The 27,868-nt window shown below is 43.6% G+C and overlaps 1 protein-coding gene across 6 annotated transcripts; it reads left to right on the forward strand.

Annotated features, from left to right (window-relative positions):
- Positions 1-1,026: 1,026 nt before the first annotated feature.
- Positions 1,027-27,456, forward strand: LOC311264690 (Ig-like V-type domain-containing protein FAM187A). Of its 6 annotated transcripts, XM_084365774.1 has the most exons (8): positions 1,027-1,195; positions 1,280-1,483; positions 2,407-2,684; positions 3,462-3,821; positions 3,913-4,151; positions 4,331-4,463; positions 16,559-16,612; positions 18,555-18,704. In XM_084365774.1, the coding sequence occupies exons 2-8, from the start codon at positions 1,283-1,285 to the stop codon at positions 18,571-18,573; spliced, it is 1,284 nt and encodes a 427-aa protein (XP_084221900.1). In that variant the 5' UTR covers positions 1,027-1,195; positions 1,280-1,282; the 3' UTR covers positions 18,574-18,704. The 6 variants fall into 6 exon arrangements, with proteins under 6 accessions (XP_084221900.1, XP_084221902.1, XP_084221901.1 ...); XM_084365776.1 differs by lacking the exons at positions 16,559-16,612; positions 18,555-18,704 and adding an exon at positions 27,047-27,456; XM_084365775.1 differs by lacking the exon at positions 16,559-16,612.
- Positions 27,457-27,868: the final 412 nt, after the last annotated feature.

Genomic DNA, 27,868 nt, shown 5'->3' on the forward strand with positions numbered 1-27,868 from the left:
TCTACCCACACACACACACACACACACACACACAGTGAAGTCGTCTTCAGTGCGTGCCTTCAGCCAGGGCTGCCAGCTTACATCATCCCAGTCTTGTCTTTATGTCTCCGGGCGGTGAAGATGGTCAGCGTTGTGTTTGCGCTCAGTCATCCTGCCGGAGGCCTGATGACACACGGACCTGCAGCTCAGCAGGGAGTCGCATCATCGCACTCATTTATTTCTAATTTACAATATTACAGCAACAAGCGCCCGCAGCAGCATTGTGACGAAGTGCAGGATGAATTAAGTGTATGAAGCGTTTGCTCACCTCACACCAACAAACTCTGAGGCGTGGATAATGAAGCTGTGTGCAGCTCCTCATCGCTGCAATGGCGTTTTTTTTCCCTGAGGCAGATATTTTTCTCTAGCGATGCAGCGGGTGAAGTGTGCTGCAGTGGAAGGAGGTGCAAACGAGGGGTGTTGTTATGTCTTGTGCACATTCGGACAGTTTATCGAGTAATCAGACAAGAGCCATGCTGGCTGCTCTTGGCGCTGTCGTTAAGCATGCTTCAGACTCAACACTTGCGTCAGCATGCCTATATGACAGTGATGTATAGCAGGTGTGATTTTCATCTTCTCTGGGATGCTGGCACGCTAACACGCTGTCATTGGTCATGACACTTTCCCTCTAATTAGTGCCCATCTACAGGAAGACGCTGAGATAATAATAAGTGAAAAAATAGATTTTCACACTAAGGGATTTCTGTACTTATCCATACTGTGGAGATATTTCAATCCAAGATATAATTGGTGGAGCAACCTCAGTTAGAAACGTGAACTTCTGTCGAACAGGTCTGAAAAAAACTGCACCTTTTCTAGTAAAGTCTGATCCATGGCTGCAATAACTCGCATGATATGACTGTAAGAGTTACATTTGTACTTTAAAGTATGTCCAGTGGAACGTCTGTCAGTCAATGTCTTCTTTTTATTGCAAAGGTGCATGTTGTTACCATAGCAACCCCAGTTTGTGTATATTTTATAAAAGAAACAGCACAACATGATAAAAAATGCTGGAGGACGTGTTCGAGGAGGTAGAAGGTGTTAAACTTTACCGAGAGGAAGACAGGAGGACATTTCCGGGTTCGGACTTGAAAATGTTTGTGTTGACAACAGAGGACGGGTCCTCAGATGCCATCAGACCTGTTGTGTTTTGAAAGTAAGTTTCATTCTTCAGATGCGAACTCTCCTCTGGTTCCTCTGACATGCACAAATATTTAACTGAAGTTGTGACTTTTTACAGAAGATGTCTAATGCCTCTTCCATCCCCTTCATCCTCCTCCTCCTCGCCCTCGTCCTGTGTCCTGAGGTGTGGAGTTACGAGCCTCCTAAGGAAAAGCAGGATGTGTTTGCTACGACAGCCTGTCCTGCCTTCCTGACCTTCACTAACGCTGCCTACCTGGCTGGAGTCACCTTGGAGCTGCCCTGCCGCTGCAAACCACAACAGGTAACAGGACCCAACATGAAGTTTACAATTTTGAAATATAAGTAAAAACCGGATCACCAGAATAAACGTTGGCACCGGACTTGACTTGAAGTTTTCTGCAAACCACGGATACGTTTCATCTTCATGTTGCTGTAAGTTCATGTTTTGACAGCGCTGTGCTTATTGTCTGGTTAGGTTTAGGCACCTGAACCACTCGGTTAGGATCAGGAGAAGATTACGATTTTTGCTTTAAATACGTGTTTTGGTCGCCACAAACATGTCTGGAAAGCAAAAGGTCTTTTTAAAAAATATCCAGAGGTGTCAGGTTTACAGATGTTGGAACACAGTCTCAAACTGAGCTCACCGGCTTGGTCGCCTGCTCACCTGTAAGTCCTCCACCATCTCCTCCACCTCCAGATAACAAAGTCAGGTCATAAACATGTAATGTGAACATGATATAACTTGGTACGTGACCTATGATATGTAAAACATATTAGTGGTTTGCAGAAACATTAATTGCTCACATTTCCCTGCCTCTTGAGATCTCCACAAGTTAATACATTGTTGAGCTAATAACACCTGTCAGAAACAAATATTTGTGCAGTTATCAGTGCAAGAAAACACCCTCTCCTCCTCTCTTTGTACAATAGCAGCTGTGTAAATGACTGACGGTTATTATCGAGCTGCCGCTGCAATCTGCAGCCTCTAGTATGGAAAAGTAGGAACTGTGGCAGACAGAGGAAGAAATCAAGCAGAGTTAAATGCTGCTGCTCAACAGAGTCAGAGGGAGAATCTCTGGTGTATTTGGCTTCCGAGACAGAATGAGAGACTTTAATCTTCAGCATCTGCTGAAGTAATTTGAGTCTGTGGTATTTATCAGCCGAACAGCATTATCGACTCGCAGCAGATATATTTCGGTCATTACGTTCCCCTGTGCGTCTCAGGTCCAATCAGTCGTGTGGTTCTTTCGGAAACATCTGGCCAGCTCCGGGGAGACCAGAGCCCTGACCGATCACCATGGCAACAAGCTTCTGGACCCCAGGCGTGTCCCTCACAGCGCCGGCCTGCAGAGTCGATTCTCCATCCGCCTCTTCAGCCTGCTGATCTTCAGGGCCGGCACCGACGACTCCGGCGTCTACATCTGCGGCTCCGCCCGCAAAGACTTCTTCTACGGTTACGACGTGGACATCCAGGAGGCGCGCACGCTCAGCTTCACTCCGAGGTGACGAGAAAAAGACGAGTCGGACATCGCAGCTGTCGGGTTTTCGTGCTGATAATGATAAATGGGTTCAGTACAGTTGACTCGCCACTGTGTGCTGAACATGCATCGACACCCGCAGTCAGCTCTGTGTTAACGTGTTTCTGCAGGTATGATGGAGACGTCCCATCATCACCTGAGGCATTTTCAATATTTGACTTTTGTTCACTGTTAAATGAGTCACGTCTCACCTCCCACATGTTCACACTGGTGGGTGAAAGCCAGAGATAATAGAGGCTTAACTTTCTTATGAACCTTTGACTTAAATGGATATAATATGAGAGGATGATTAAAGTGTCTCGATCTTTGTTAGATATTTGGTTAAATCGTGTTACATGATCCCAAATGTCCCCAAAAATAGGTTTACAGTGTGTTTTATGAGGTCACCTGTTGCTATAACTTCCAGGAGGCATGTGACACTAAACATGATGTGAAACTAGATCGTTACCCTGTCGCTGAATGTTTGTTCCTGAGTCACGTCAGCTAGATAATCATCAGCAGTGGTGGTTGTTTGACATCCTGTCCTCCACCGGCAAAGCAGGTTTGACCGGTTTGATCATTTGTTTATCTGTGTTACCTGCAGCAGTTACTTCACTGTGTATTTGCATAAAGCAAACGGGCGATGGCGCGCAGGGAGGCTGTCTGTGTGTTAGATTTTAGGTCAACCTCACACTCAAGTCAACACTCACCAGAGACTCGAGTTGCCTTTAAGTGACTCATACTCTGTTTTCGTGCCTCTAGGCCCACTCCAGAAACTGCGAGCAGCAAAAGGAAACAAAGCAGACTTGGCTCTGCTCAGCCGCGGTATCGGGTCTTCACCAGCTTCCGGCCCTGGTCAGTCTGCGATCGCTGTGGAGTACCGGGAGAGCAGGTTCGCGTCGGTCTCTGCTACGTCCACTCCCGCTTCCTGCATGTACGCTACAGACGGGCCAATCAGACTGTCGCTTCATGCGGCTCAGGGGCGGTGCCACGGGCTTTTGGGAAACTGAAGCAGAGCAGAGTCGGAGCCAAGCTGGAGGTCCGAAGCTGTCAAGTGATCTGTCCGACTCCGGCCCCCCGACCCTCCAACATCGCCTCTCTGATGGCATTTCTTGGGTACAAGTAAGTGTAGGTAGTTTGTTGTATGGTAGCTCACTGCCATTAGTGAGACTGTTATGAATCTCTGATATGATTATTTGTTTCTGTGTTGTAGTTCTGCCTCCCTGCCAGTAGAGGTACAAGTGTTTTACCTGAACCACCCTGCGGGCCGCGTCCTGACCCTGGGCTGTCCTGGGGCCCGAGCTAACATGGCCGTGGCCTGGGACCGTGGATCTGAACCCATCTACCGATACGAACATGCGACAGGTCGCACCCTTGGCGCCTCGGCCCCCCGGCTGCAGATAGACACCGGACACCACCTGCTGTTCAACCCTGCAAAAGTTCAGGACTCAGGTACCAACTCCTGTTCACTGTAATGCAATCAGCCGGGACGAGCTTCCTGAAACATTCATATTTCATGATGCTGCTGGTCTTCAAGTGGTGTTTGTAGCCTCCTCCCGGTGTCCTCATGCACTCTTAGATCATCTGTGATATGTTGGTGGTAGAGTTTGTACCTCCTGTTCTGTATCTAGGTATCTACTACTGCTGGCTGCAGGGACGACAGGCCGCTGAGATACGTCTGCTGGTTTACCCCCATTTGGGCCGGAGACAGTCAGTGACGTCACATCCCGACTTCCCGATAGCCGTCAAGACCGTGTTAACATGGTACGCCGTCATGACAGCTGTGTTTTGCATCCTGGTGTTCGGCAGAGCCGGAGTCAGACACCTCAGAGACACACATGTGGAATAAAAACTAGTGTTTCATGGGAGATGGGAGATTTATGTGCGGACAATAGTCCATTTCAGAGTGTGAAAGTGCGTTAGTCTCTGTGTTTGATGGAGTTCCTGCAGTGTTTTTCAATGAGCCGTCTTTCATTGGATATTTGTAAGCACTGTTGATGATGTCGTCTCCTGTGTTTGAGTGCGGGGACCTGATTCAGCCTCTTCACCAGAGTGTGAAGTGCTCTCAGGTGCGTCGCTCCTCCTGATAAGAGCCGCGGGAGCGAGAGAGAGATACAAGGCGAAAACAAAGAAAAACCCCCCTGAGAGAGAACGTAGATGGATAATGACACTTAGATAAAAGGAAAAACAGTCGGAGAAGAGAAAAAACAAAAAATAAAAGTCAAGCTTGAGTGGTTGTTAAAAACAAATGAGAGTTGATGAATGGGATGAGAGACAGATGAGCATTTTCATCCAATTATTTCTGTGCAGATCAGATCGGCAGCAAATGCAGACGGAAAATGCAAATATGGAGGCATCAGGGTGATTTATTTGTCTTTAATCAACACGGGGTTGCAAAACCAAATGAAAGTTTGTAGTTCCCTCCTGCTTCACAGCATACGTAGATATAGTTATTTATTTTATACGTGCTTCCTCCTCGCAGTATGACTGAAGAATCCCGCTAGCAAAGCTGTGCTGAATCCACCATGAACACGAATTGTTTGCTACGAATGCTTCCCATTATTTTGACATTTAAAGGCTTTTATTACGAAGCAGGAAGCAGCAAAATCACCAGCAGTAACTTAACATGACTCATGAAACAGCTGGAAGTGTTGAAACTTTAAAGTAAAGCAGATTTCTAAAAAGTACAAACAGGAACACAGGAGAGAAAAAAGTACATTTCAAACCGCTGAGACGCAGTTACAGAGAGCTGACGACTGAGACGTCTCCTGCACAGACAGTTTAGTATCACAGGGGGAAAACAAAGATTACAAGCCGCTTGTGAGAAGTGACGCTGGACAAGAAAAAAGTCAAGAGTGCGGTATCGTGTGCAGATGTGTCCCAGCTCACCTCAAGCACCGGTCGGTCACGTTAAAAGTCGGATATCTGGAAGCATTTTCAACCCACTTTGAACAAGTTTGAGCACCAACAATGATGGATGTGAACACAGAGTCTGCCGGAGTACGGTGTTACGGGTCGGGCTCGTCGAGTGCTCGTTATCTGCCGTCCAGTTTCATCCATTTCAGTTTCCTGCACCCGGGCATCAGCCAGCTGGATTAGCATGGCTCTTATCCCCGGCTCTCTTCCTCTCCTTCCTGGGGTTGGACGGTGGAAAGATGCTGTGGGCAGTGATCGTCTTAAAGTACGCCACTCTCACATCCAAAACCCACGCTTTCTTTTCTGAAAGCTGATGAATGTCTTTCTGTCAGGTAAATATCGATAAAGTTAAAAAAAATAACAGAAAAAGTTTGGAGGAGCTGACGGACGCTGACGCTGCATGGGCCACAAAAAAAATGAATATATAAATCAAATCAAATCCCTTTTCCTCTCATGTTATTAACTGAATGCAGCTGCCTCCACGTGTTCATAAGAACGTGTCACACCTGGACCTCCGCAGCACCTGCAGGTGTTGAAGTGTCTCTTGAGAAGCTGAAGAGCAGCAGAGAAGATATCAGGTTTCCTTCTGTCAGGCGGAGGAGGACGTCACGAGCGTCCTCATTAAGACGTCTCTCCACCAGAAGGAGGAACTACACAGACACTTGTTCCTCCACAGCTGTGTCCTCCTCTTCAGTCTTTCCTCATTCCTCTTTTCCTTCTTCACACATCTTCACAATCGACTTCAGCGAACACACTGTTCAATTCGAGGAGATCCATCGAGAACAGGCAAACCAAACACCGCCTGCCATCTTTGTGTGTTCATGTCACTTCACCTCTCGATGCCAGAAAATCCTGCAGACTGAACCTTTAATCCACAGCTCTGTCGGGGCAACAAAATAAATGTTTAAACTGGCAGAAAACAAATTCAAGTCCTCTTATTTGATTTATTCAGAGTTTTCCGCTGCATCGCTCGTTTGTTTAAACGCCGTGTTAACTTGTGATCGCCGTGTTTATGAATTATTAATTCGGAAACACAACAAAAGTCATTTTCGAGCACCAATTAGTGACTTTCTGTGCAGACTGACTGCTTCGTGGGCAGTGATTCATTCAGCACTTCAGATGACACCCTCCATTGATGCTGATGCCACTTACTATACTTTGCATAATTATATGAATTAAATCACTTTTAAGAGATATAATCACATTTAACACGATCCTCTGACTGAAGATCAGTGTTGTAATTAACATTACTACTCCACCGGGAACCCAGACACTGAATTCACCCACAAAGATCTAATTTGATTTGATTTCTATCTTCTATTAAAGCTGAACGGAAACTGGATTGATACCTTTTACAGATGATAGTAGTTGAGCATCAGGCGCTGGAGGAAACGTCTCTCTGCTGTGAGCTCTTATCTTTAAATTGCTCAGCGGTTCTCTTCTCACCCTGGATTCTGGCCCCGCTCCTCCGTCTCTCTGCCCATTAATCCTCCTCACCTCTCTGTCTTCAGGACCCAGAGCCCTGCTGGTTTCCACTGTAGCTTCAGAATCAATCAGGAGCTGATTTACAGCTGGGATGAAAGGGAAACATGGTTATCAGGCGCTGAGGAGAGAAAGACAGCCGGGGCTCTGAGTCTCGGAGAGCCGGTCTGAGATCTTCTTCCACTCAACGTGTAGAGGTGGACTCACAAAGCACAAAGGAAGTGTAAAGTGACAGTTCATTATCATTATTATCTACTCACCACAAACCACAGGGAGTCGTCCAGGAGATAATGTTTCTTCTTGTGATGACGCTGTGCTTATACTGTGGTTTGGTTCAGGCACAAAAAGACACCTGGTTACGGTTAAAATACTTTTTTTGGTCGCCACAAACACAGCTGGAGATGTCCGGACTTCATATCAAAAATATCCCGTTTTGTTTGTGCAACAAACGCAGTCAGACTTGCGTTGACCCGCTGTGGTCCCTCGTCAAACACATCCAATGGTTGATTTAACATTGATAAATGTTGTACTGCAGGCTCGGACAGTGGTCACTGGCTCATCAGCCTTCTCGCCTGTAATACCGCCATCATCCCCCTCCACCTCTGGACATGAAACTGCAGCTCATAAACATGTAGTGTGAATGTGATATGTGGCCCGACACACGAACAAATGCGAACACATCGGCGGTTTGTTGAAATGTTAAGTGCCAACATTTTATCCTGAGGACTGCCGTGACGCTCGAGTCACTGCAGATGCTGCAGTGATCTGCTGTTGGTCTCACCTCCCATTTCACCCTGACTGGGGAACAGGACTGAGAGGTTTCACCGTCGTGTGCTGTGCCTTCAGACTCGGAGGTGCTGACTCTCATTCCATTTTTCATTTGGATGCGATCCACGTCGTTGCACACTGAAAGTTGCAGGTTGTTGAAGCCAGCAATGCTTCTTTCATCGGCAGAGGGCGTTCGTAAGGTCACCAAAACTGGAGGCTCTCTGCTCCTCAGCTGTGATTCTGTCCATGAGAAAACACAACTGGCAACAAGATACAGAAACAGCCTCGGTCAGTCCAACACCCACTGAGAATGCAGCCGAGTTACATCCAGTTATAGCCGTAAAAATGTGGCTGATAGTTACAAATGAACAAATTAAGAAAAAATATTTAAGGACCAATCAGGAGCATTCTCATAATTGCATTTTTTTGTAAACAAACTAACAATAACCTACAGCAGTGCTTCTCAAATGTTTTATACCGTATACCACCTGAGTTATTTGTAGTTATGGATTTTCTCCTCTATGCCAAAAAAAAAAATAAAAAATTCTCCAAAATGCACTTTGAGAGCTGGACAGAAAGTACTCTGCATAGCTGCTGCTGCTGCTGCTGCTGCACAGCAGCTCCATAAAAATGAGAAAATATCCTTGGGCAAGGTAGCAGTGCATATAAACCAGCTCTGCAGAGTGAGCTGCCCAACAGACGGGAAAGTACAGCATGTGAGGAGAGGCTGCCGTACAGCAGGACGGCTGTACTTCAGAATAAGAGCGGAGAGGAAGGTCGTCGAGTACGTGAACTGAAAATGTTAATGAGCAGCTCATTAGCTCGTCTTACCGGGTACATGAATTGTAATTGTTCAGAGCTCATTTGTTATTCAAGGTCCAGGGAGATTCTTGACGTGTTTTTCTACTTTTCTATAAGAAACTCTTTCAGATGTCGACGGTTGAGGAGAACACAGAACAAGAGAGGGAATTCAAAAGACTCTGACTTTGTTGATTTTTCTAATAGTTATATGATCATATGAAGGACTCTTAATAGTTATTGTCTATAATGAATATGTCTGCATTTGTATCTTTGGTCTTTTCATCTTAAAGACTTTTCTTCTAATAACATTAATAAAAGCAGTAGTGTTAGGTCGACTCCTCAGTTATATGTAAGACTTCAGTAGTTGGATCTGGTTGCTTTTGAATTGTCAGTCGATACAGTCAATGATACTTTAATAAGGATTATAAAACAAGGACACCACTCAGTGATCATCATCTCCTCAACCACCAACAATGTGAGAAGAAAAGTAACATTACTTGTTTGTGTCACACTGAAGAGAAGCAGGTTGATTCATAACGTAGCTCACAAAGTGTCCGTTGCCACAGGTCTGAGCAGAAAAGTACATTGCGACCATCCTCTGTGCGACCCTGTGAAGAACTGCTGGTGCCCTTTCGTGTTGGCACTGAATGCAGCAGCACGCCGCCTTATTCGCCACCGTCAGATAACTTTCCTCCATAGTGAGCCGATCGTCGCCGGCAGATGGAGGATGGAGAAGAAGGCCGGGGAGAAAAAAATTTGGACCGCACAGCACAGCCATTAATCAACTTGTTAGTGCATCCAGGCCAGCGACGTAGCATGCCGGCTGTCTGCTGGAAGATAAATGAACAGAGACTCGTTCCTTAACCTTGTTTTGCCTCGGGAATAAAGACAGAATATTTAAAACCTTTCTGCAGCGACGGTACCTGCCCCGCTGCTCAGCACAGATCAGATGGAAATAATTCCAGTTATTTCTCATTTGCTGCCACAGTGTTGATTGAAGTGATTGGCAAAGAAACGCAGCACTCTGTGTGCCTCTCAGTTAGCAAGGCAGCGCTTCCAATTTGGCCTCGGGAAACACAGAACGCTCCATGTGGGGAGTCTGGATGAAATTGGGGAAGCTGTTTGCATAATTTATTTATTTCCTGCAACATTTAGTTTATTCATCTCGTACCAGGTGGATATTTTGATATTATATATGTCATACCTGCCCAAGATATGATCTGAAGCCCCTATGTAATATGCCATGTTTGGTAGAAAGTTGTAGGTACATTTGTAACTGAAGTTACATGAATAACGCACTTATTTTATACCAAACCGAGATGTTTTACTGAACCTAACCAAACTGGGAGCAACAACAAAGGTCCGCCACACCCATCGGTGATGCACCGCATCCATCATGTTGCTTTAGGAGTCGCCGGCAACCGACCTATTCAGTCGTTTAGGTGTGAGGATGTGTTCAGTGAGATTACCGTTCACATCCCATCTCTCGCTCTAACCTCATCGTTCTGGTGTTAGCAGCATTAAAGTAATGTCTTGTCACTGACAGAGAACAGTTTGCACCACTGAGAGGTGGAAAACATAAACAGAGTTCACTTTAAATGTCAGAAAAGACTAATGCTGTTGGTAAGGTTACGTTTGTCAAGTCGTTTTAATTTATAAAGCCCAAAATCACAAATCATCTTGCCTCAGCGGGGTTTGCGGTGCGTGCAGAGTACGACACCTTCTGTCCTCAGACTCTTGATTCAAGTTCAAAATAAAACCTCTTGTTGGTCGTCATGTGCATCGACCAACAGAATCACTGAAGACACAGATAGTAACAACAACGTGTCTGATACAGGTGTGTGTGTCTGACGCAGTGCTTCTACAACAGGAACTTTTCCAAGGTACTGAGAATCTTTTGAGGATTTCTCCCTTACACCTAAAATATTCAATATCATATAAAATATTCATATTCCTGACAACAACAGCTGCACTTTGACTGAGTCTCTGTTGAGGTTGAAAGTCAAAGTCAAAGCCGGCGAAGTATCACTGAGGGCAACTTTCTCTATTTCAGGAATATGAGGTTTGCGCACATTCACAACTTGGAAACTGCCCCAGACGAGCACGGCCTGATTTGACATGCTTGCACAGCTCCACCGGAACAGTTTGAGGGTTGAAGACCTTGCTCAAGGGGCACCTCAGCGGTGGTGATGATGTTCTTTCACACTTGCCACCCAGATTTGTCCTGCCTCGTCCGGGTGCGATCAGCATTCAGGTCACAGGCCGTCTTCTCTTGCCACCGCTCCTTATCCAGACCACTCATAAATGGATCACATATTTTATCTTTCTCAAGTAAAGAGGCGATAAAAGTCCTTTTAACTTTTCACGCGGGCTAGTTCAGTAAAAAGTACTTTTTTTCGTATGTACAGTGAGGAGGAAAACGGGCCGATATACTGAACTTTAAGACAATAACAAAAGCTTAACAACTAAGAGGACACACTCAATATATACAATTTCAGGAGCTCAATAACGGATCTGACTCTAACACATGAGGAGACACTACAGTCAATCTTACTCACATGCCTCCACATCGACCATCCAGCCCGACTCTCCTTATAATTGTTTGACGGAGGTTGAAGGAGCTGCTTAATTGCTGCACAACCATCGTCTATTCTATCGCATCGATCCAAGGTGTTGTGTTTTCATGGGAAGGCTGTTCACATTTAAATGGAAAGTACATAAAGACGAGGTTTCAGTAGAAAGAAGTTGAGCGTAAGAGGAATAAAGTCAGAGGTAACAGCTGGTGCGTTTTAAAGTGAGCTGCGAGAAATTCAAGGATCTCCTGTTGAGAAGATTTCCTCAGGTCTGTGGGATGAAAAAGAGAACAGGTGAGCAGCGCTGGTTGGTTGGTTTTTTCCTGGTGCTATTCACTGAATAAAACATTTCCACTTCTGCTGTTATTATAGATGGAAGTGGAGATGAAGTGTGAGATACCTGCACCTGTTTCATGCAAATGCAAACAGCATCGAGAACCTTGAGGACATTAAATATACAGTATTTTTACCTTTCCATTTAAGATGGTTTTATTTGAGCTTTTGAGACGTCGGCCTCAGACTTTTCTGCCTCTGCTCCAAAACCATGGAGGCGAATGTAATTTAGTTTGTAGACCCACAGCATTAAAAAAAAAAAAAAGTTCAGCAGCAATGTGTCTCTCCAGATAACCCGTGGAGCGCTCTGTTAACAACTTTCCATGGGGACAAACATGTGTCTTCTGTAGGAAGTAGTTCCAATTAAAAAACTGTTGGAAGTGACGTCTATTGAATATAAAAAATAACTGAGAGAATAACTTTGAGATCCTGCTGTTGGATTTCTAAATCACATTTTTAGTAGTTTGGCTCAGAGGCCGACAACATCGGTCGGTCGGCCCACCACTTCGGTCCAGACTCAGATATCTCGACACATTTGCAAAATACTTTCGTTAAATTTTATGCAGAAATATTTGATTCTCAGAGGGTTGAGAGTTATAAAGATCCTGGTGATGTCACCATCAGGTTGAAATGTTGAGTCCACAGTGAAACGTCTATTTTGGTTCAGACACTCATATTCCTCTTAGAATTAACTTGATCTTGACTTTCCATCTACCACCATCATCCGTGCAACATATTGGATTGTCTAATACTTTAATAATAACTACTTTATTATCAAAAACCCATTGTTTGCATACCAACATACTAACTGTGAGGGCAAACATGAGCTGCAGATCATCAGCATGTTGACTTCACCAAGAGGTTTAAGAGAGGAAATGTTGAGCAGATGCATAAGAGCCAATGTGTAATGTGTGTATGTTTTGTAACTATTAATAATTACCATTTTCAACATAATGTACAGAAACAAGAGGATTGTCTATGTACTGTATTGCAGAGTTAGCATGCTAACCAGCTAGCCCCTCCCATCCTATCTTGAAGTTTAAGGCGACAGTCTGATGGCCCTCGTAGTTTCAACTGGCAGATAAACCAGCTTTCAGTGTGATACATGAACTAACAATACTCTAAACATCAGCTGCACTTACCAAAAAAAACACAACTATACACCTTTTAAAATTTACTGAACAACCAACTGCCTCATTAACTCGTCGTAAAACCTCGACAGAAACAAAATAAAACTCAACAAAAAAGCGTTCATGGTCCTGGTCAAAGCTAATGGTAAAAAAATGTAGCTAACGGTAGCTAGCGGCAGCTCTCGGTTACTCTGGTGGCACGCTGCCCCCTATTTTCAGGGGCGCTACCTTCGAACTCTGGCCATATTTACAAATTCTACCTTTTGAAGGAAAAAAAGGCTGCTTATCGATGATCATACCTCCAGTTGCAGGTAAAAATGGGAACAAGTGGTTTTAAAAGTTTCAGACATTTCAAAACACGACACACATAGCTGTACATGAGTGCTTTCTGCACACAGAGAAGATGGAAAAGGAAAGAAAAACACCATCCTTCCACAGAGCGCTACATACAGTCCCACGGCTCGTTTGTGATGATTGTTCATAATCTGCTGTGTACGTACATTAGATGCATGTGACCGCAGCTCCCGGCTGCATATCGATCAGCAGCCTGCAGTTGCTCTCCGGAGAACACAGTAATGGATTTGCTGGCTGACCTGTTACAAGCTTATTTGTCATATAAATTAAATATTATAAAGCTCGTCGGTGTGCCAAGAGATACAGCTGTACATACGCACGACAGTAAACACCTGATTGGCAAACTGCATGCTGCAATATGGAAATACAACAAATGATGCTCAGTTCAAGGTGTCGTCTTTGGATGGTTTATGTTGAGGTTATATTGCGGTGGTGTTTTCTCCAGAGGCTCCAGATGCCTGTGGCCTCTGCTCTGTTTCTGTATCAATACATATGCACATGTTCCTGTACGTCCGTCACTAAACATAATGTTAATAAAACTTGAAAACATTAGTCGTCAGTGATCTTGAACATGTTGTTAATTTTCACATATTGTTTCTTGACCACAGGATCATTTGTGTTTACTTGCGTTACTTATGCAAGTGTTTACAGCCGGATTACTTTACATTGCTGTAAGCTAGTGAGCAACATGCACTGAGCTTGTCTCCGTATGTTTGTTTGAATTCAGGTCAAATTCAGGTGTTTATTCCTCCAGAAGAGATGGTTCTGTCCCGACTCTGTCCCACACAACACTCAGCAAACCACTTTTGTTTCATTTTGATAGAGGGTCCCCTTCATCCTCCATCAATCCAACATGACTCACACACAAGACACTTGTGCACACACACATCCAGACCACTGATTTTACTGATAAAACACACCTCATCTTATTCCCAGTTGCCTTTGTTGTTGTCATCTTACAAATTGTCTTATTTTGTCAAATAAATTACTCAGCTCACCTGCGTCTCCCTTGTGTTTGTCAGGGCTTTGGAGCGTTGGGTCGTTTGGGGGGGCTGGTACTGTCCTTTGGAGTTTGTAGTATGTATCAGACTTGGCACTGCTCATGTTTGTGAGTATTTGAACCTGCTTTGTTTCACCTTGTGTGGTGTTAATTGGCTCTTGTTAGCACGTTTTGATACGGGTCGTAAATTTGCGAATGAAGGTGTCGTCACAGGTGACAGCGCTGGATTTGTGAGGTGTTTCTCTGGGGATTCCCTCCTCCCACAAGAAATTACATAGTGCGTTTAAATGGACCAGAATAGATGAGACCAAACAACATGAACTTAGATGTCTTGGTGGGATTTGCCTGCAAGTTCAAAATCATTGTCCTCATACGTTGTCGAAGGACTTAAGCACAATTCAAAAAGGTAGAAAAACGTGTCACTGTCAAAATACCAGCGTGCACTGTATAACCAGCAGACTATGAGTCGGTCAAACAGATAGATTGAAAAACCATGGAGCTGTTGGAAAAGCTGTGCAACTTGACAGAAAATCTAAATTAGAAGTGTTCAGTTCAGTCCAGCTGATTTAATTGGCTGCATATTTGACTCATGCGGCACACAGCAGCGGTCAATTAGCCAAAGTCACTGGTCGACATGTGGTTAGTTAGTCTTCTCCTTCTGAAGCGTTTGGCAACAAAGCCGGCCTCATGTGGAAGCTCGCTGCTCTTTAATGAGGAAGTGAACTGCTGGAAAACACTCGGATTTTGTATCGATTCAGCTGCAGAGGCCTGTTGGATGAGGAAGGTTGTTTCCTGCCTGTGATGGACTCAGTAATTATGATTATGAAACATGTTGTTGATGGAGGTTGTCAACCGGAGAACATGTCTCTGTTCTTTGAAGAGGACAGCAGGTTCTGAGGACAGTGATCACCAAACGTAAGGCTTTTTATTTTTGTTTTTCTCATGTGCAGATTAGAATATGTGTTTTGCACCTGCTACTTCTAAGCTTGCTCTTAGCTGCAGGTGCAGTTATAAATGGACTCGGTCCATCATTTCATGGTCGGGTGCAATTTTTCTTGAGCTGTCAAGACGTCGAGGAAAAATACTGTGCAGTCGATGTACGGATGTGTGTACCTTTACCAGGGTAACAGGAAAAAACATATACAAACCAATCCTGAGTGTGAGTGTGTGTGTGTGTGTGTGTGTGTGTGTGTGTAGCACTGACTTTGTTGAGCTTGTTGGCTGCTGACAGACCGGCGTAGATCAACGCCCTCAGTGTTTGTTCCGGAGGTGACAAGGAAGCGATGTAGAGGCCGACGCCTACCTGAACATTCAGACCACACACACACACACACACACACACACACACACACACGTATATATACAACATAGATCAAATGCCATGCAGTGATTTGCTGATGCAGTACATGGCAGTAAATTGTATGTCTCTCTTTGGTATGTGTGTGTGTGTGTGTGTGTGTGTGTGTGTGTGTGTGTGTGTCTATGTTTCCAAACCTACAACACAAGTCTTGGTTTTTATTTTGTTTTTGAAAGCAGGAATGTAACTGAGTATATTTACTCCAGTACTGTACTTGAGTAAAACTGGGAGGTACTCGCTCAGACTTCCTTGACGTCAGATTGCTGTTATTCGTTTGTTTGTCGGCCGTCACCGAAAGCCCGACATCATTTCTGGTCGCCCAACAGAGAGACGAGCAGATTTTAATTGGCACAATCATACTTCTATGATAGACGTTCGCTGCTGTGAAACACGATAATCAATTTCTGCTGAGAAAATGACTCATTTGTTTTGCGTCAACAGAGAAGGGCAGGACTGGAAGGTGAAAAGCCTCGCGGCCCAGACGGTGGTAATTGGATCCCCGCCCGACCGCGTAGCCAGAGCTGCAGATCTGAAATCTTAGCAATGATCTGGATATTAGTTACACCTCAAGACGGAGCACATTCTGATTAATCTCCTAAAATAGAGAAACAAATGCGAGCGGGTTAATAGGAAGCATCTTACTGCACAGAGCATTTAATGATCGGTCGGAGTTGGAGGGTTGATTGAGTCAGTGAAGTTGCGGTGGAGTTTTTGTTTTTGTTTTCTCAGACATCTTAAAGTTCTGGATCATCGGATTTCTGCTCAGTGACATAAAAAAGATGGCCGCCAGCCCGTCCCTAGTATTAATATGATAAAGTCAACTCATAACTCAGGACAAATGAAATGGTATTCATGTAATGGAGCCCCAAACCTGACAAATTGTAAAGGTTAGAAAAGTCAAAGATATAACAGAAGACATGAAGTCGTTTGTTTTCAGTTCTTTCACAAACTCATTCTATCTCTATTTTTGTGTTAAGTCTCGGCATATTTACCCACGCAACATTTCCTTTTCTTCACCAATTTCCATTTTTTCTGATACATATATAATTGCACGGGCCAGAAAAATGCATTTTTAAAAATGTGAAATTCTTGTCATCACTCAGAGCTCATTTGTTTGGTGTTTTTCTCCCCACTTTCTATCTCAGGAAGCATTTTTCAAGCTGCCGATGTCACAAGAGGACAACAGCTGTCTGTGTCAGGTCATTAAATCCTATTATTTATCTTTACAAAAAATCGCATTACTTCTGGATGAAAACTGGGTCAGAATGAGCCTTTAGTCTCATGTATGACACATGATATGATGTGTAATACATGCATGTGATACGAAGCCAAACAAACGAGCCTCTGCGGAGGCGCTGAAGCTCCTGGTCCTTCTTATCAGACTGGAATAAGAATGAGTCCTCCATCCTGAAATGACCTTCAGGCTTATCTGAAGGAACTTTTCATTAAAATCTCACCAAAGGCTTCACCCCTCCTGTTTCATTAATCCTAATATGATTGTCAACACCTTTAATTTCCTGTCTGTCATTCACTCTCTCTCCTTTCGTTTAACCCGTTCACCGTATTTCATCGTTTGCACATCCTGTCTTCCTCTCTGTAGTTTATAGGACCTCCATCCTCCTAATATTTTCTCTTCTTTCCATCCAAGTCATTTTTTATTTAGTGTGATTGCATCTCTCTTATGCGATTGTCTTCTGTCTTCTCACCACTGCAGCAGCCCTCTCTTTCTCTCTATCCACACCTCTGTATCCACATTCATTTACCTTTTTCCTTTTTCCTACCTGCTCTCTTCCCTTTGGGATTTATTCTCTTTCATTGGATTCAGGCGTGCGAACTGATCCTTTTTATTTTTCTTCGATCTTTCTCTCATCCGTGCTTACTTCATGTCAGTACCTCCCTCTGCACTTCCTTTGGGAAATTTGTTCTAATCTAGGATTTAAGTCCTTTTTAAAAAAAAATTACTATGATGTCATCAGGTGTCGGTGTCCATTTCACAGGACAAACATGGAGGTAATTCTGTGAGGTAGTCTACCAGTCGATCTGCAGCACTGTTAGCCAATCATGTGGTTTCACAACCATGCTGTATATTCTGCTGGTTGAATAATGAACAAGTTGTTTGGTGATTGGTTGTGTGAAATGCTACAACACCAAAGACTTGCATGTCACGTGACTCGTTTTTTTACGTTACAAACTGCGCAGTATATCAGAATCAAACTCACGCACGATCGCAATTATACATGTATGTGTTATAAACGCAACAACAAACAAACAAAAGGTTAGTTTTCCCAACAGAGTGATTAGAAGAACGGTCGACTGAAGAAGTACACACATAGGCTAGAGTGAAACCTATTGGCTCTGCTGCCGTGGGGGATCGGACACGGACCGAACACGGACCTGGAGGAATTTTGGGGTAACTGAAGTCAGTCAGGAGGCAAAAACATCTGTCCATCAGGAAAAGCTTTCCATGCAGCTCTTTACTCTCCTTTCAATGAAATATACTCTCCGGTTCAGATGTGACTGATGCTATGATAGCTACGCTAACCACTTGAGGAGCCGCCATTGTTGTTTTAAATCCAGCAGTTGCTTCTCTTGCTGGTTGTCACAACTAAACCATGCCAGAACTTTCTCATTGGATGCTAAATGGTTGAATCACTGTGTGTTCGGCAACAAGCGATGATCTCTTTAATCCAGCTGCCTCGCAAGGTAAGACTTAGATGGTCCACCACCAACTTCTGAGTCTAGTTTATTCAAACCAGGAGATGGAAACAAGCCTAACTGGCTTTTTTATTTCCTAAGTTTGCTCAAACTTCTCCTGACAGTTCAATGGGAACACGGCTATTGATTTTAATGTTGAAGAATCACCAGATTTTCTCAGAATTTCAAATTCAGAAGTAAAAATCAATAAAATTTGAAGTTATTCTAATTTGAAATTCTCTGTGAAATTAGAAAATTTATGTGCAACAAAGAACAAAGTCGTTGAATCAATTATCGCTGTGGATTTCCTCACTTAACAAATCAGTCGGGTTTTTTCTCTGGCTCTCTTTCGAGATAATTAATTTAGGGTCGACAGAGTCTCTCATACTTTTCTATGATTCATTTCTATTTGCATATTATTCTCTGTAATGTGCTGTCTTTTCTCAGGCGCTCGTCTCCCTGCTGAACACCGCTGTGCTGCAGCACCGAAGTCACACAATGAAAACAAAAGGGGAAGCACAGCCGAGCGGCGGCATGTAAGGGAGATAAACGACTGCAAGAGGAAAGTGCTTTGTTTTCTCTCGCTCGGTCACACCTGTTGTTCCAGCTTAGTCTGATTAAAATACAACAAATATTCATGCTTTTTGTTCTCCATCATGTGCTTGTGTTACCACTACCTTCCATTTAAACAGGACATACCGTCTGCTCGTCTCATCTTGTTCAATTTATTTTGATTTTCTGTTGTCGTATTTCTCTCGACATACTCAATCATTTTTTTAAAATCAATTTTTCTCTTATTCCTCCGCCGTGTCACTTTATTTCCATCTCTGTCTGCGCTCGTCTCAGTCCTCTCCCTTTTCTTTCCATCTCCTCGTCAGTTTTCTGTCTTCTTTTGTTTTTTATTCCCTCCGTCTGCCTGCAGACACGCGGCTCTTTCCTTTCTTCTTTACTTGACTCGAGGTCCAGTTTATGAGAAACGATCCATCAAACGTCTCTCCTCTTTGGGCTCTCCATCTTTTTTTTTTATTGTTGTTGCAGTCACCTGTGGGTGTCGTCTCTGTCATACTAAAGTGATCCCTGTGGCATTTATTTCCCTCTCCTTCCCTCATGATTTGCATCTAAATTAACATCCTGATGAGTGATAGAACACAGGGCGGTCATTGATTTTGCTGTTATTTGATTTAAATATTGAACAAGCGACAGCTCTGAGCTGATAATCACATCTTCAAACTGACTGTTTATAGTACGGAAATGTGTTTTACTGCTGCTTTTTAACTAATAATGTTTCATTTGGTTGATACCACGCAAGTGTCATTTGTCTGTATTTCTGACTGTCTTACCAACACCTGAGTAATAAATTGAAGCATCTACCGGCCAGATTTCTATCAAATTTTATGATGGATTTCTACAGTATAAACTTTAATCTGTCTGACCCCATTAACCTTTTCCCCAGTCATGACCTTTCCAGTTCATCTCCTCCTTGTTTTGACTTAATTAGTTTGATAATCTTCTCGCTTTATTAGCCCGGAGTTGTGTTGTTTAATTCCGGTCTATATAAACAGTCTGCGATTTGAGTTGAAGTGAAGAGGGGGACGCCAAAATGCATCGGCCTTTCTAACCTGCCATCCCCCCTTTCCCATCTCCTAGTAGCAGAGAGGGTGCAGAGGGGTTATGAAGTTAATCTGCCTGACTCATTGATCCTATCTGAGTGATTGTGCAATATGGCGCTCCGCCAATCACAAATTCTGATTAAATCCAGACAAAGCAGTTGACCAAGAGTGAGGGGGATGTATTTGGTCATGTAAACAGTTGGACAGAACATGTCTCTTATTTTGTTTCTTACCCTGCTTTCTTTTGTAACCGTTTGTAACGAGGTTTGTTTTACCAGCCAGCACCGACGCATAGTCCAACGAGCTCCAGGCGTTCTGCTGCAGGACCGCTGGAGCAGCATCCTCTCTATGCTCCAGGACACAGATCTTACAGAACCCATGACCCAGTCTGTACTGTTAGTACTCTGTACTAACTAAGCTCTCATTATACAGCTCAATTAAATGTGACAAGCAATGACACATTGATTTATGTCCACAACACAATGCACAGGAAGTGTATGTTGTTAGAAGTGTACTAAATGTGTATAGTGCACAGAGCAACATGCATAATAGAAAGTAGCTGGTCCAGAGAATGAAAGTGTGAGTGTGTGTGTGTGTGTGTGTGTGTGTGTGTGCGTTGAGTTCAAATGTCTCCTTCTATTAAATGTGGGGAAGTAAATGAGCCAATCTAACTGTGTATTGATTCGAGGAAATACACCGAAACATTGTGAAACATCGGCGACTCTGTTAAACACGCCGACACACTTTACACCCCTCATTCCCCCGAAGCCAATTATCCCAAATAGATCCTGTTCTCTCACATACACAAAGTAAAACCATGCTTATTTGTTATTTATTGGTTTTTAAAGGTGCCAGCCTATTGGTCCGCAGGTCCTCCATAGATTTATTGGGATTGTTGACAAACAGCTCAATCTCAACAGAACTCGAGAATAATTGATCCACAGGGGATTTTCTTTATTACATAGCTTCACAGTTACACATGGATGGATGGGCTGGCAGATTGCCTGAGCATACTTACTGCATGTATTTTTAATCTCCCACTCTCAAATCATTGGGTCATTCATCTCAGTCACTGTGGAAAGAAACTCTAATCATTGCATAACAAGACATTTTATGCATTAATGGGTCATTTAAGTTTGTAATGTAAAGGCTTAAATGCTTTAATGTTCAAAAAACATGTTCAAGAAACATTAAAGCTCATGAAGTCTCATACCGTCCATTGCTGCAGCACCTCTATTCACCCTCTGAATGCTCCATTTAAGTGCCTGTCTCTTTAAGGTCCTCCTCCCGGAAAAAAAGCCCAGTCTGCTCTGATTGGTCAGCACTCTCAGGCCCGAGCAGGCATCAGCCAACGTGTTTTTTTCCACATTAGCTCTGCCAGTGTTTTTGCAACCACAGCTGAGCTGGGGGGGCGTGGCTGTGGGCGGTGACTGAACGGTCCTAACAGGAGTTTTCACTTGGATTTTGGAGTCATTGCAGAAAATAGTTTATGATACGTACACGTTTTGTTCAGCAAGATGACCTTCACAAATAAACACCATGCACTTTATGATTGATGAAGGGTTGATGTGTTCATGAGCCAGAAGCAGAAAGCTAACGTTAAGCTGTAAACAAACTACATCGTGCTCGAGTTTTAATAGCTTGCAACTAAAATCCGGGTAGTAAAGACGGACTAGCGAGTAGATGAGCCTCTGTGTTCAGTGTCATGACATTTAATGTCCCCGACAACCTCTCAAGTCTCAGTTAGTCACTTTTCAGCAGCCGCCTTGTTAAAAACACGTTAACGCTTAAAATTCACAAGTATTTACTGACATGTTTCATGTCACAGAACAAAAATGTTAACCACAGACCTTAAATCAGGCATCTAACCAAAAACCCGTTGACTTTGAGACGAAGAGCACATTCCTGCAGCACTCTATGAAGTGAATCATATAATGGTGCATTGATTGTTGTTGACCGTGTTGGCATGATTCTCTGATACATGCAGGTCAGTAAGAAGAATGAACCAAAAGTTAATACATTCTGGTTCCAGTGAACATCTGTTCTGTTCTGTCTGACCTGTTCTGGATCTGTTCTGTTCAGTTCTGGGGATGTTTGCACCTTTTCTGTCTCCAGTCACACTGCTGTCTGCTGGTCTGGACGAAATAACCAACATAACAACATAATGATGGACTATATGAACAAGCTGACCTGCAACGACCAATAACTTCACGCTATAACTTAATGATTACAAGCTGACAGGATGTCCTCTCTCCCCGTCGACACACCTCTCTCTACCCTCTCATTCAGCTCTCTCGTCACGCCTCCCGTCGTCCTGTTCATCCCTCCATCCGTCTCCCTCTCTCTGTCTGTCTTTCCTCTTTGCCCTTATCTTCCTCTGTCAGTCACGGCGCTCTGTGGCACCTGTTTAGTATTCCCCTCAGTCACATCTGTCGGCTCGCGCTCAATCACACACACACTCGGACACACAGGCTGTGAGCACGAGTGGTAATGACTTATCTTTTCTAACATACTAGGCTACAAATTAGACAAACAAATAGATACAGGCATGCAGTCGCTAACACACACAGACACGGCTGACAGTCTCATGTCCTTGGTGCCATGGTTTAATGTGCAGGAGGACACATGTTATTGCCGTGCCGGTGCAATGTCACGGTCACTTTGTATTAGGGGGGAAGTGTTTAGCCGTCACAACGCTGGAGCGTCTGGGTCGTTTGTACCAAGGACAGCCAGATGCTGCATTTCCATTTTAGACTCTGTCTTTTCCAAAAGGACCTCAGAAAGTGAGCTCAGGAAGTCGGACATGAAACAGCTGCACAGTCTAACATCATTAATCAGCATGGTGATGGTAAATATTCATGTTCCTGTCGCCCTCTGTCTCTTCCCGCTTGTTGTGTTCCTGCCTGATGTTGTTGACTTGCTCATTTATCGTTTATTTCATCATTATTCCTTGTTTTTTTTTGCTTCCGCTGTGGTTGAGAAGGCTACACAGTTAGATTGTTTCATTATTTGTCTGTTTTAAGTGTTTTTATTGTTAATATCTCCAATCTTTGTTGTGTTGTAGATCCCAAGCCCGCACAGGGTGTTTTATTTTGAAAACCGACCTTGTGCGCTATGGCGTTTCCCGCTGCCTGACTTCCTGTCTTGCTCATCTGCTCTGTGCAGTTTCACATGTCTGAGGTCCGCTTCTGTTCGTGTCTCGGAGCTCAGCTAAGACGTCCGTTTGCCACCGTAACACGGCGGAGACGGGCACGATGGATGGTTAGCTCATTTCAAGATTGTTTAGGCAAACATTTCTCACCTAACTGATGATAACGCTCCACCGGCACGACACTCCAAACTCCAAATTGCTACCGATGGTGAGACTAGCATCTTACGTTGTAGCCTGGTATTATAAAAGTGCTCTGTGAATGTAGCCATTTACCATTTAAAATGTGCTAATCACCTAAATCTTAAGATGTGTTCTGACAGTAAGTGATGCAATCTTCAGAAGAAGTGTGATTGCAACTAAAGTCATTTGAAAGATGTAAGAATTTTAAATTGCAAATTAGCGTCAGTACCTGCAGGAGGCGGAAATTATTCAGCTTGAGCAAAAGAGCTGCACTCATCCCGTAGCTTCATGACTCTATATCTCATATATTTAGATCAAATGAAAAGAAATTAAGTTCCCGTCGAGTTCTGAGTCAGAGTCTGAGTCTGATCTGTCACACACACACACACACACACACACACACACACGGTCAGTGCACACATTGCTGGCTAGCATGCAGCTATCGTCTGTGCGGTGGGTATTTCGGGCAACAGACTAACACAGACTGCAAAACAGTCTCATCCAATTAATTGTCACCTGCAGATTTCTGTGTGAACACAGATGGACCAGAGCAGGATCACCACACGTTCAAACATTAGAGAAGCCTGACGTTAACCATACAGCCTGACGTGGCGCCCGTAGGCACCAGTGAAGCCTGGGAACAATGAAAGTGCACCAAAAAAAAACCCTCAGGCATATAAATCTCACCTTGGTGTGCAATTTGTCTGACTTTAAGGGATCACCTTGCCCAAAAATGAATCATCCACTCGCCCGATGGAGAGTCAGATGAGGTTTTGTCGTCCACTGAACATTTCTGGAGCTTCACAGCAAAACAGCATTGCAGCGTTCTGCTAAACAACTGAAGTAGATGAACGTTTAAAGCTTCCCGAGATCCCAGAGTGACTGGAAAAGATGTTATTTTCAGACGTGGTGCGCGCTGATGCTTTCAGCTTAGCAGCTACAGTGAAGATTCTTTAATGGGCTTCACAAATTCATTTGTGTCATTGTGTCAGCCAGAAAATAAATAAAGCTTGATGACATTACAACAATCACAACTAACTGTAAAATCTGAATTGACTGAACAATCTAAAAACTAAACTTCTACTTCTAACAATGAAATAAATGGTATTTTAATCGCAACCTTTACTTTTCCACAACAGAAGCAGTTTCCAGCTGAGAAATGGGTCGTTGCTGTGAAGCATTCATCAGAAGATAAAAATAAAAAATAAAGCCCGTCTGCAGTTAATGACCCAGAAGTGAAAAATTCTTGCCGTTTTGTGCCTGTTGGTTTGCTGCTCCAGATAGACCCATCAATCAGCACAATTAACAGGCAGGGTCTCTGTTACATAAAGATACAGCATTAATGTTTTATGTAGCGTAGTACTGCAAAAGGATCAGGCAGGAAGAGGAGGGAGATAAAGACAGAAGGAGAGGAGACGAGAGGAGAGGAGAGGAGACGGCTGGACCGTCTAGGAGCCGGGGATTGAGTTGACACTCAGAGTGGGGGTACCGGTCGGCGTGGCTTCATCTTCCCCCCCATAGTTCCTGTGCTGGAATGGCCCGGGTCCCTGTTCTGGAGGATCTTCTTGCTATGGGATGGCGTTGTCGAAGGCTGGACCACCAGGTGATCCTGTTAGAGAGGATAGGGGAGAGGGAGAGGGTCTGGGGGGGAGGGTTATAAGAACTTGAGAAGATCTGGAGAGAAGTGGTCAGGCTTGCCTATATAGGTTGTACAGGTGATTGAATTGGGGCGACGTAGGTGGTTGAGTTGATGGGACGCAGGTTTAATTGGATGGGCCTGGGTGGCAGATCAGTGAGGTGGAGTGGCACGGTCCAGTTCCTGAACCTTGGTTATAATAACTCCATTTTTAGAACAACAATGTACTTAATGACTATGTGAAGACAATGTAATGATGTGAAATAGCAAATACAAGTGTTGTGTGTAAGTGTTCCCAAACCCATGTGACGTCCTTTATAACATGAAACATACTGTCTGTGTTGTTTTCACTTCAGTATATGTAGTAATCACTCCCTTTTTTGTGATTGTTTCAGCCTGAAACTTTTCTAAAGAATTGCACTGGAAGTTGTCATGTTTGCAGGTGATTTTTGCAATAAAGTTGCGGGAGCAATTGAAAACAACAAATAAATGTTTTTGTATTGCTGTAATTCATTAAAGGGATAGTTCAGGTCTTTTTATATGGGCTACTTAGGCCTTATCGGTGCGTTATCTTTCACAAACGTTTCATCTAAACATGCACATTAAATGTTAACTCACTCACCTCTATTCTTTCAGTACGTGCAACAGCTTTTGGATGAAACATCCTCTGTCGTGGTGATTTCGTCTCTCCTGTTGTCAACGCGTTGTCAAGTGTTTGTCAAGCGAAGACTTTCTTTCGTGTTCCTCTGTGATGAAAACAGTTCACCTTTCGCTTTCATGCAGAGCATCAGTGAGTTGTTTTACACAGTATTCAGCGGTGAGTTTTGTAGATAAATGTGAGACGTTTAGGACAAAAGTACAAAGTCGCAAATAATTCACAGTGATTGGTTGAATTTGTGTGAATTGGTGCGATCGCATCATTGCGAGATCCTGGAGGGGGCTGGTAAATGTTTGCTACGCTCTCTTATATTTATGTTTTACACAGCGTCCCAACTTTTGAAATCAGGGTTGCATTTGAATCTAATGGGAGAAAAAGACAAGTAGGCTGGAGATGTAAGAGGGCGATGATGGAGGACAGGTGGCAGATAGATTGATACAGTAGGTGAGTGAAGGCAGCATTATCCATCCAGTCATCACCGTGTCAGAGGAGACGCTCTCACTCGCTCCTACTTGTACTTGTTACAGCCTTTATCTCTTTGTTTCACCTTCCTGACTCAGTCTCAGCCTTCAACCTCCGCCCCGGATCGATCGTAACATCTGAACCAATCGAGAAGAAGAAGAAGACAGCACAATTCACACACACACACACACACACACACAGACACACGGGGGTGGTCATGTCGTATCATTATCATTGTCATAAGACCGAGTGTGAATAAGAGAGAGACTCCGGCTGAGTGTGAGATTGAGACGGACTGACAGTGTTACAGGACGATGACGAACATGTTCTGACAGATCAGCCGGGCTTGTGACCTCACTGATAAGGTATCAGAGGCTGAGGTGTTTGGGGAGTCTTTAAAAGAGTCTCTGTTAAATGTTAAAAGTCGTGTAAGGACGACCACACCGAGACACGTCAAGACAAAGAAGTGTCGCCAGATGATACGGCGCCCCCGGTGTGCGCTCCTCTCTAGCAGGTTTTAGAAGTAGAAAATGTTTTTATTTGCATTTTATATGAGTTAAAGAGCCAATTAAGCTTCTCTTAGTTCGGTAAAAAAAAGAGATATTTGAATTCTGAAGGTGTATGATTGTATTTTTTATTGTGTGGTGAGGAAAATAAGAGTAAGAGCAGTTCCTTCTTGAAATGTTGTGGGTTTATTTGGTTCATTTATTGAGAGAGTTGGTGCAACGTGGCGAACTTCTCCCAGATGAAACTAGAGGAGCTGTCAGATTACTGCGTCTTGAGGTTCCCACAAAGTAAAAACCTCAAGACTTTGTAACCTCATCCTGTCTCGGATGCACTGGGTTCGGGTTAGCTAGCTGTTTAAGGACAGAGGATGTTGTTCACTGTACAGATTGTAAAGCCCACTGAGGCAATGTGATTGTGATTTTGGGCTATATTAGATTTGATTTGATTTTATAATGTTGCTTCATGTTTTAAACTAAAATTATGGCCATATTTTACATATTGCGACAAATTATTTTAAACCACTAGTTAGTGTCAGCTGATCTGACTGAAACATTGTTGCAGACTTTGTCTAAATGTCCTCAATGAACTGCTTCCTCTCTCGGCAGCCAGCTGCAGCGTGTCTGTCAATCTGAGTCCAGTTTGCTTCAGTAATTAACTTTCTCTGTCTGTCTCTATTTTCTCTTGAACTCTTTCATTTGTTTCTCTCTCTCTCTCTCTCTCTCTCTCCTGAGACAGAAACTGGAGGAGATAATGGAGGACGGAGGATCGCAAATGACTAACATCGATTTAGAGCCGAGGCCTGATGACGAACATGCTCACACACACACACACACACACACACACAGATTTTGGTCCGAGTGAGTCACCCTGATAGCACTTTGATTAGTGTGGCTGTCCGAGTAATACATGTTTAGATATGACAGACAGGAGGAGGAAGGCGGTCAGACTCAGATACAGATGCTCTCCTTTATGCGTCTATCCTGCAAAATGCTGAGCTTCCATGCTGGACAGCAGGCAGTAACAGCTCTGACAGATGGATAAACACCAGTCCTTAACATTTCTGTCAGATAAAACCTGACGTTAAAACCCCGAGATAAACACTTAAAAAGAGATTTTCAGTGATTTCAACAGTTTACAATCTCCTCGTCTTTTAAAAGAGGAAATCTTGTAACCCCCTCGGTTATTAAAATCCTTCCAAGATCAAGTGATCACATTATTAATTCATGGTCATCGAGCTAAAAGCACAGGGCTGTTTGGAGGCTGACATTTCAAAGATGGTTTTCACTTCACAGTGAGAGCATATCTGCACTAAAAACCCTCCCTTTCCTTTCAATATTAATACTCAGGGGTGTACTTGCATTTAAAGCCATGTTTTCCTAAAATGCCATTTTATTTTATTATTTTATATATTTTTTGATCCTCTAATGAGGTGACGTAGAGGCCAGAACCATCCGACACACAACTGAAGTCGCTCGCCAAAGAAAATAAATAACATTAGTTTTTGTTATTACAAGCAGTAACTAGTAGCTGGGACAATCATTACAATCGTATGGTTCT

Source organism: Pagrus pagrus (genome assembly GCF_965226575.1).
Source record: "Pagrus pagrus genome assembly, chromosome: 11".
In the NCBI taxonomy this organism is placed as follows: domain Eukaryota; kingdom Metazoa; phylum Chordata; class Actinopteri; order Spariformes; family Sparidae; genus Pagrus; species Pagrus pagrus.

Bases quoted from the DNA above. Each gene is read 5' to 3' on its own strand.
- LOC311264690 (XM_084365771.1), top strand. From the start codon at position 1,283: ATGTCTAATGCCTCTTCCATCCCCTTCATCCTCCTCCTCCTCGCCCTC. The intron at 2,685-3,461 runs GTGACGAGAAAA...TCGTGCCTCTAG, and splicing joins ACGCTCAGCTTCACTCCGAG to GCCCACTCCAGAAACTGCGA. The intron at 4,152-4,330 runs GTACCAACTCCT...TTCTGTATCTAG, and splicing joins TGCAAAAGTTCAGGACTCAG to GTATCTACTACTGCTGGCTG.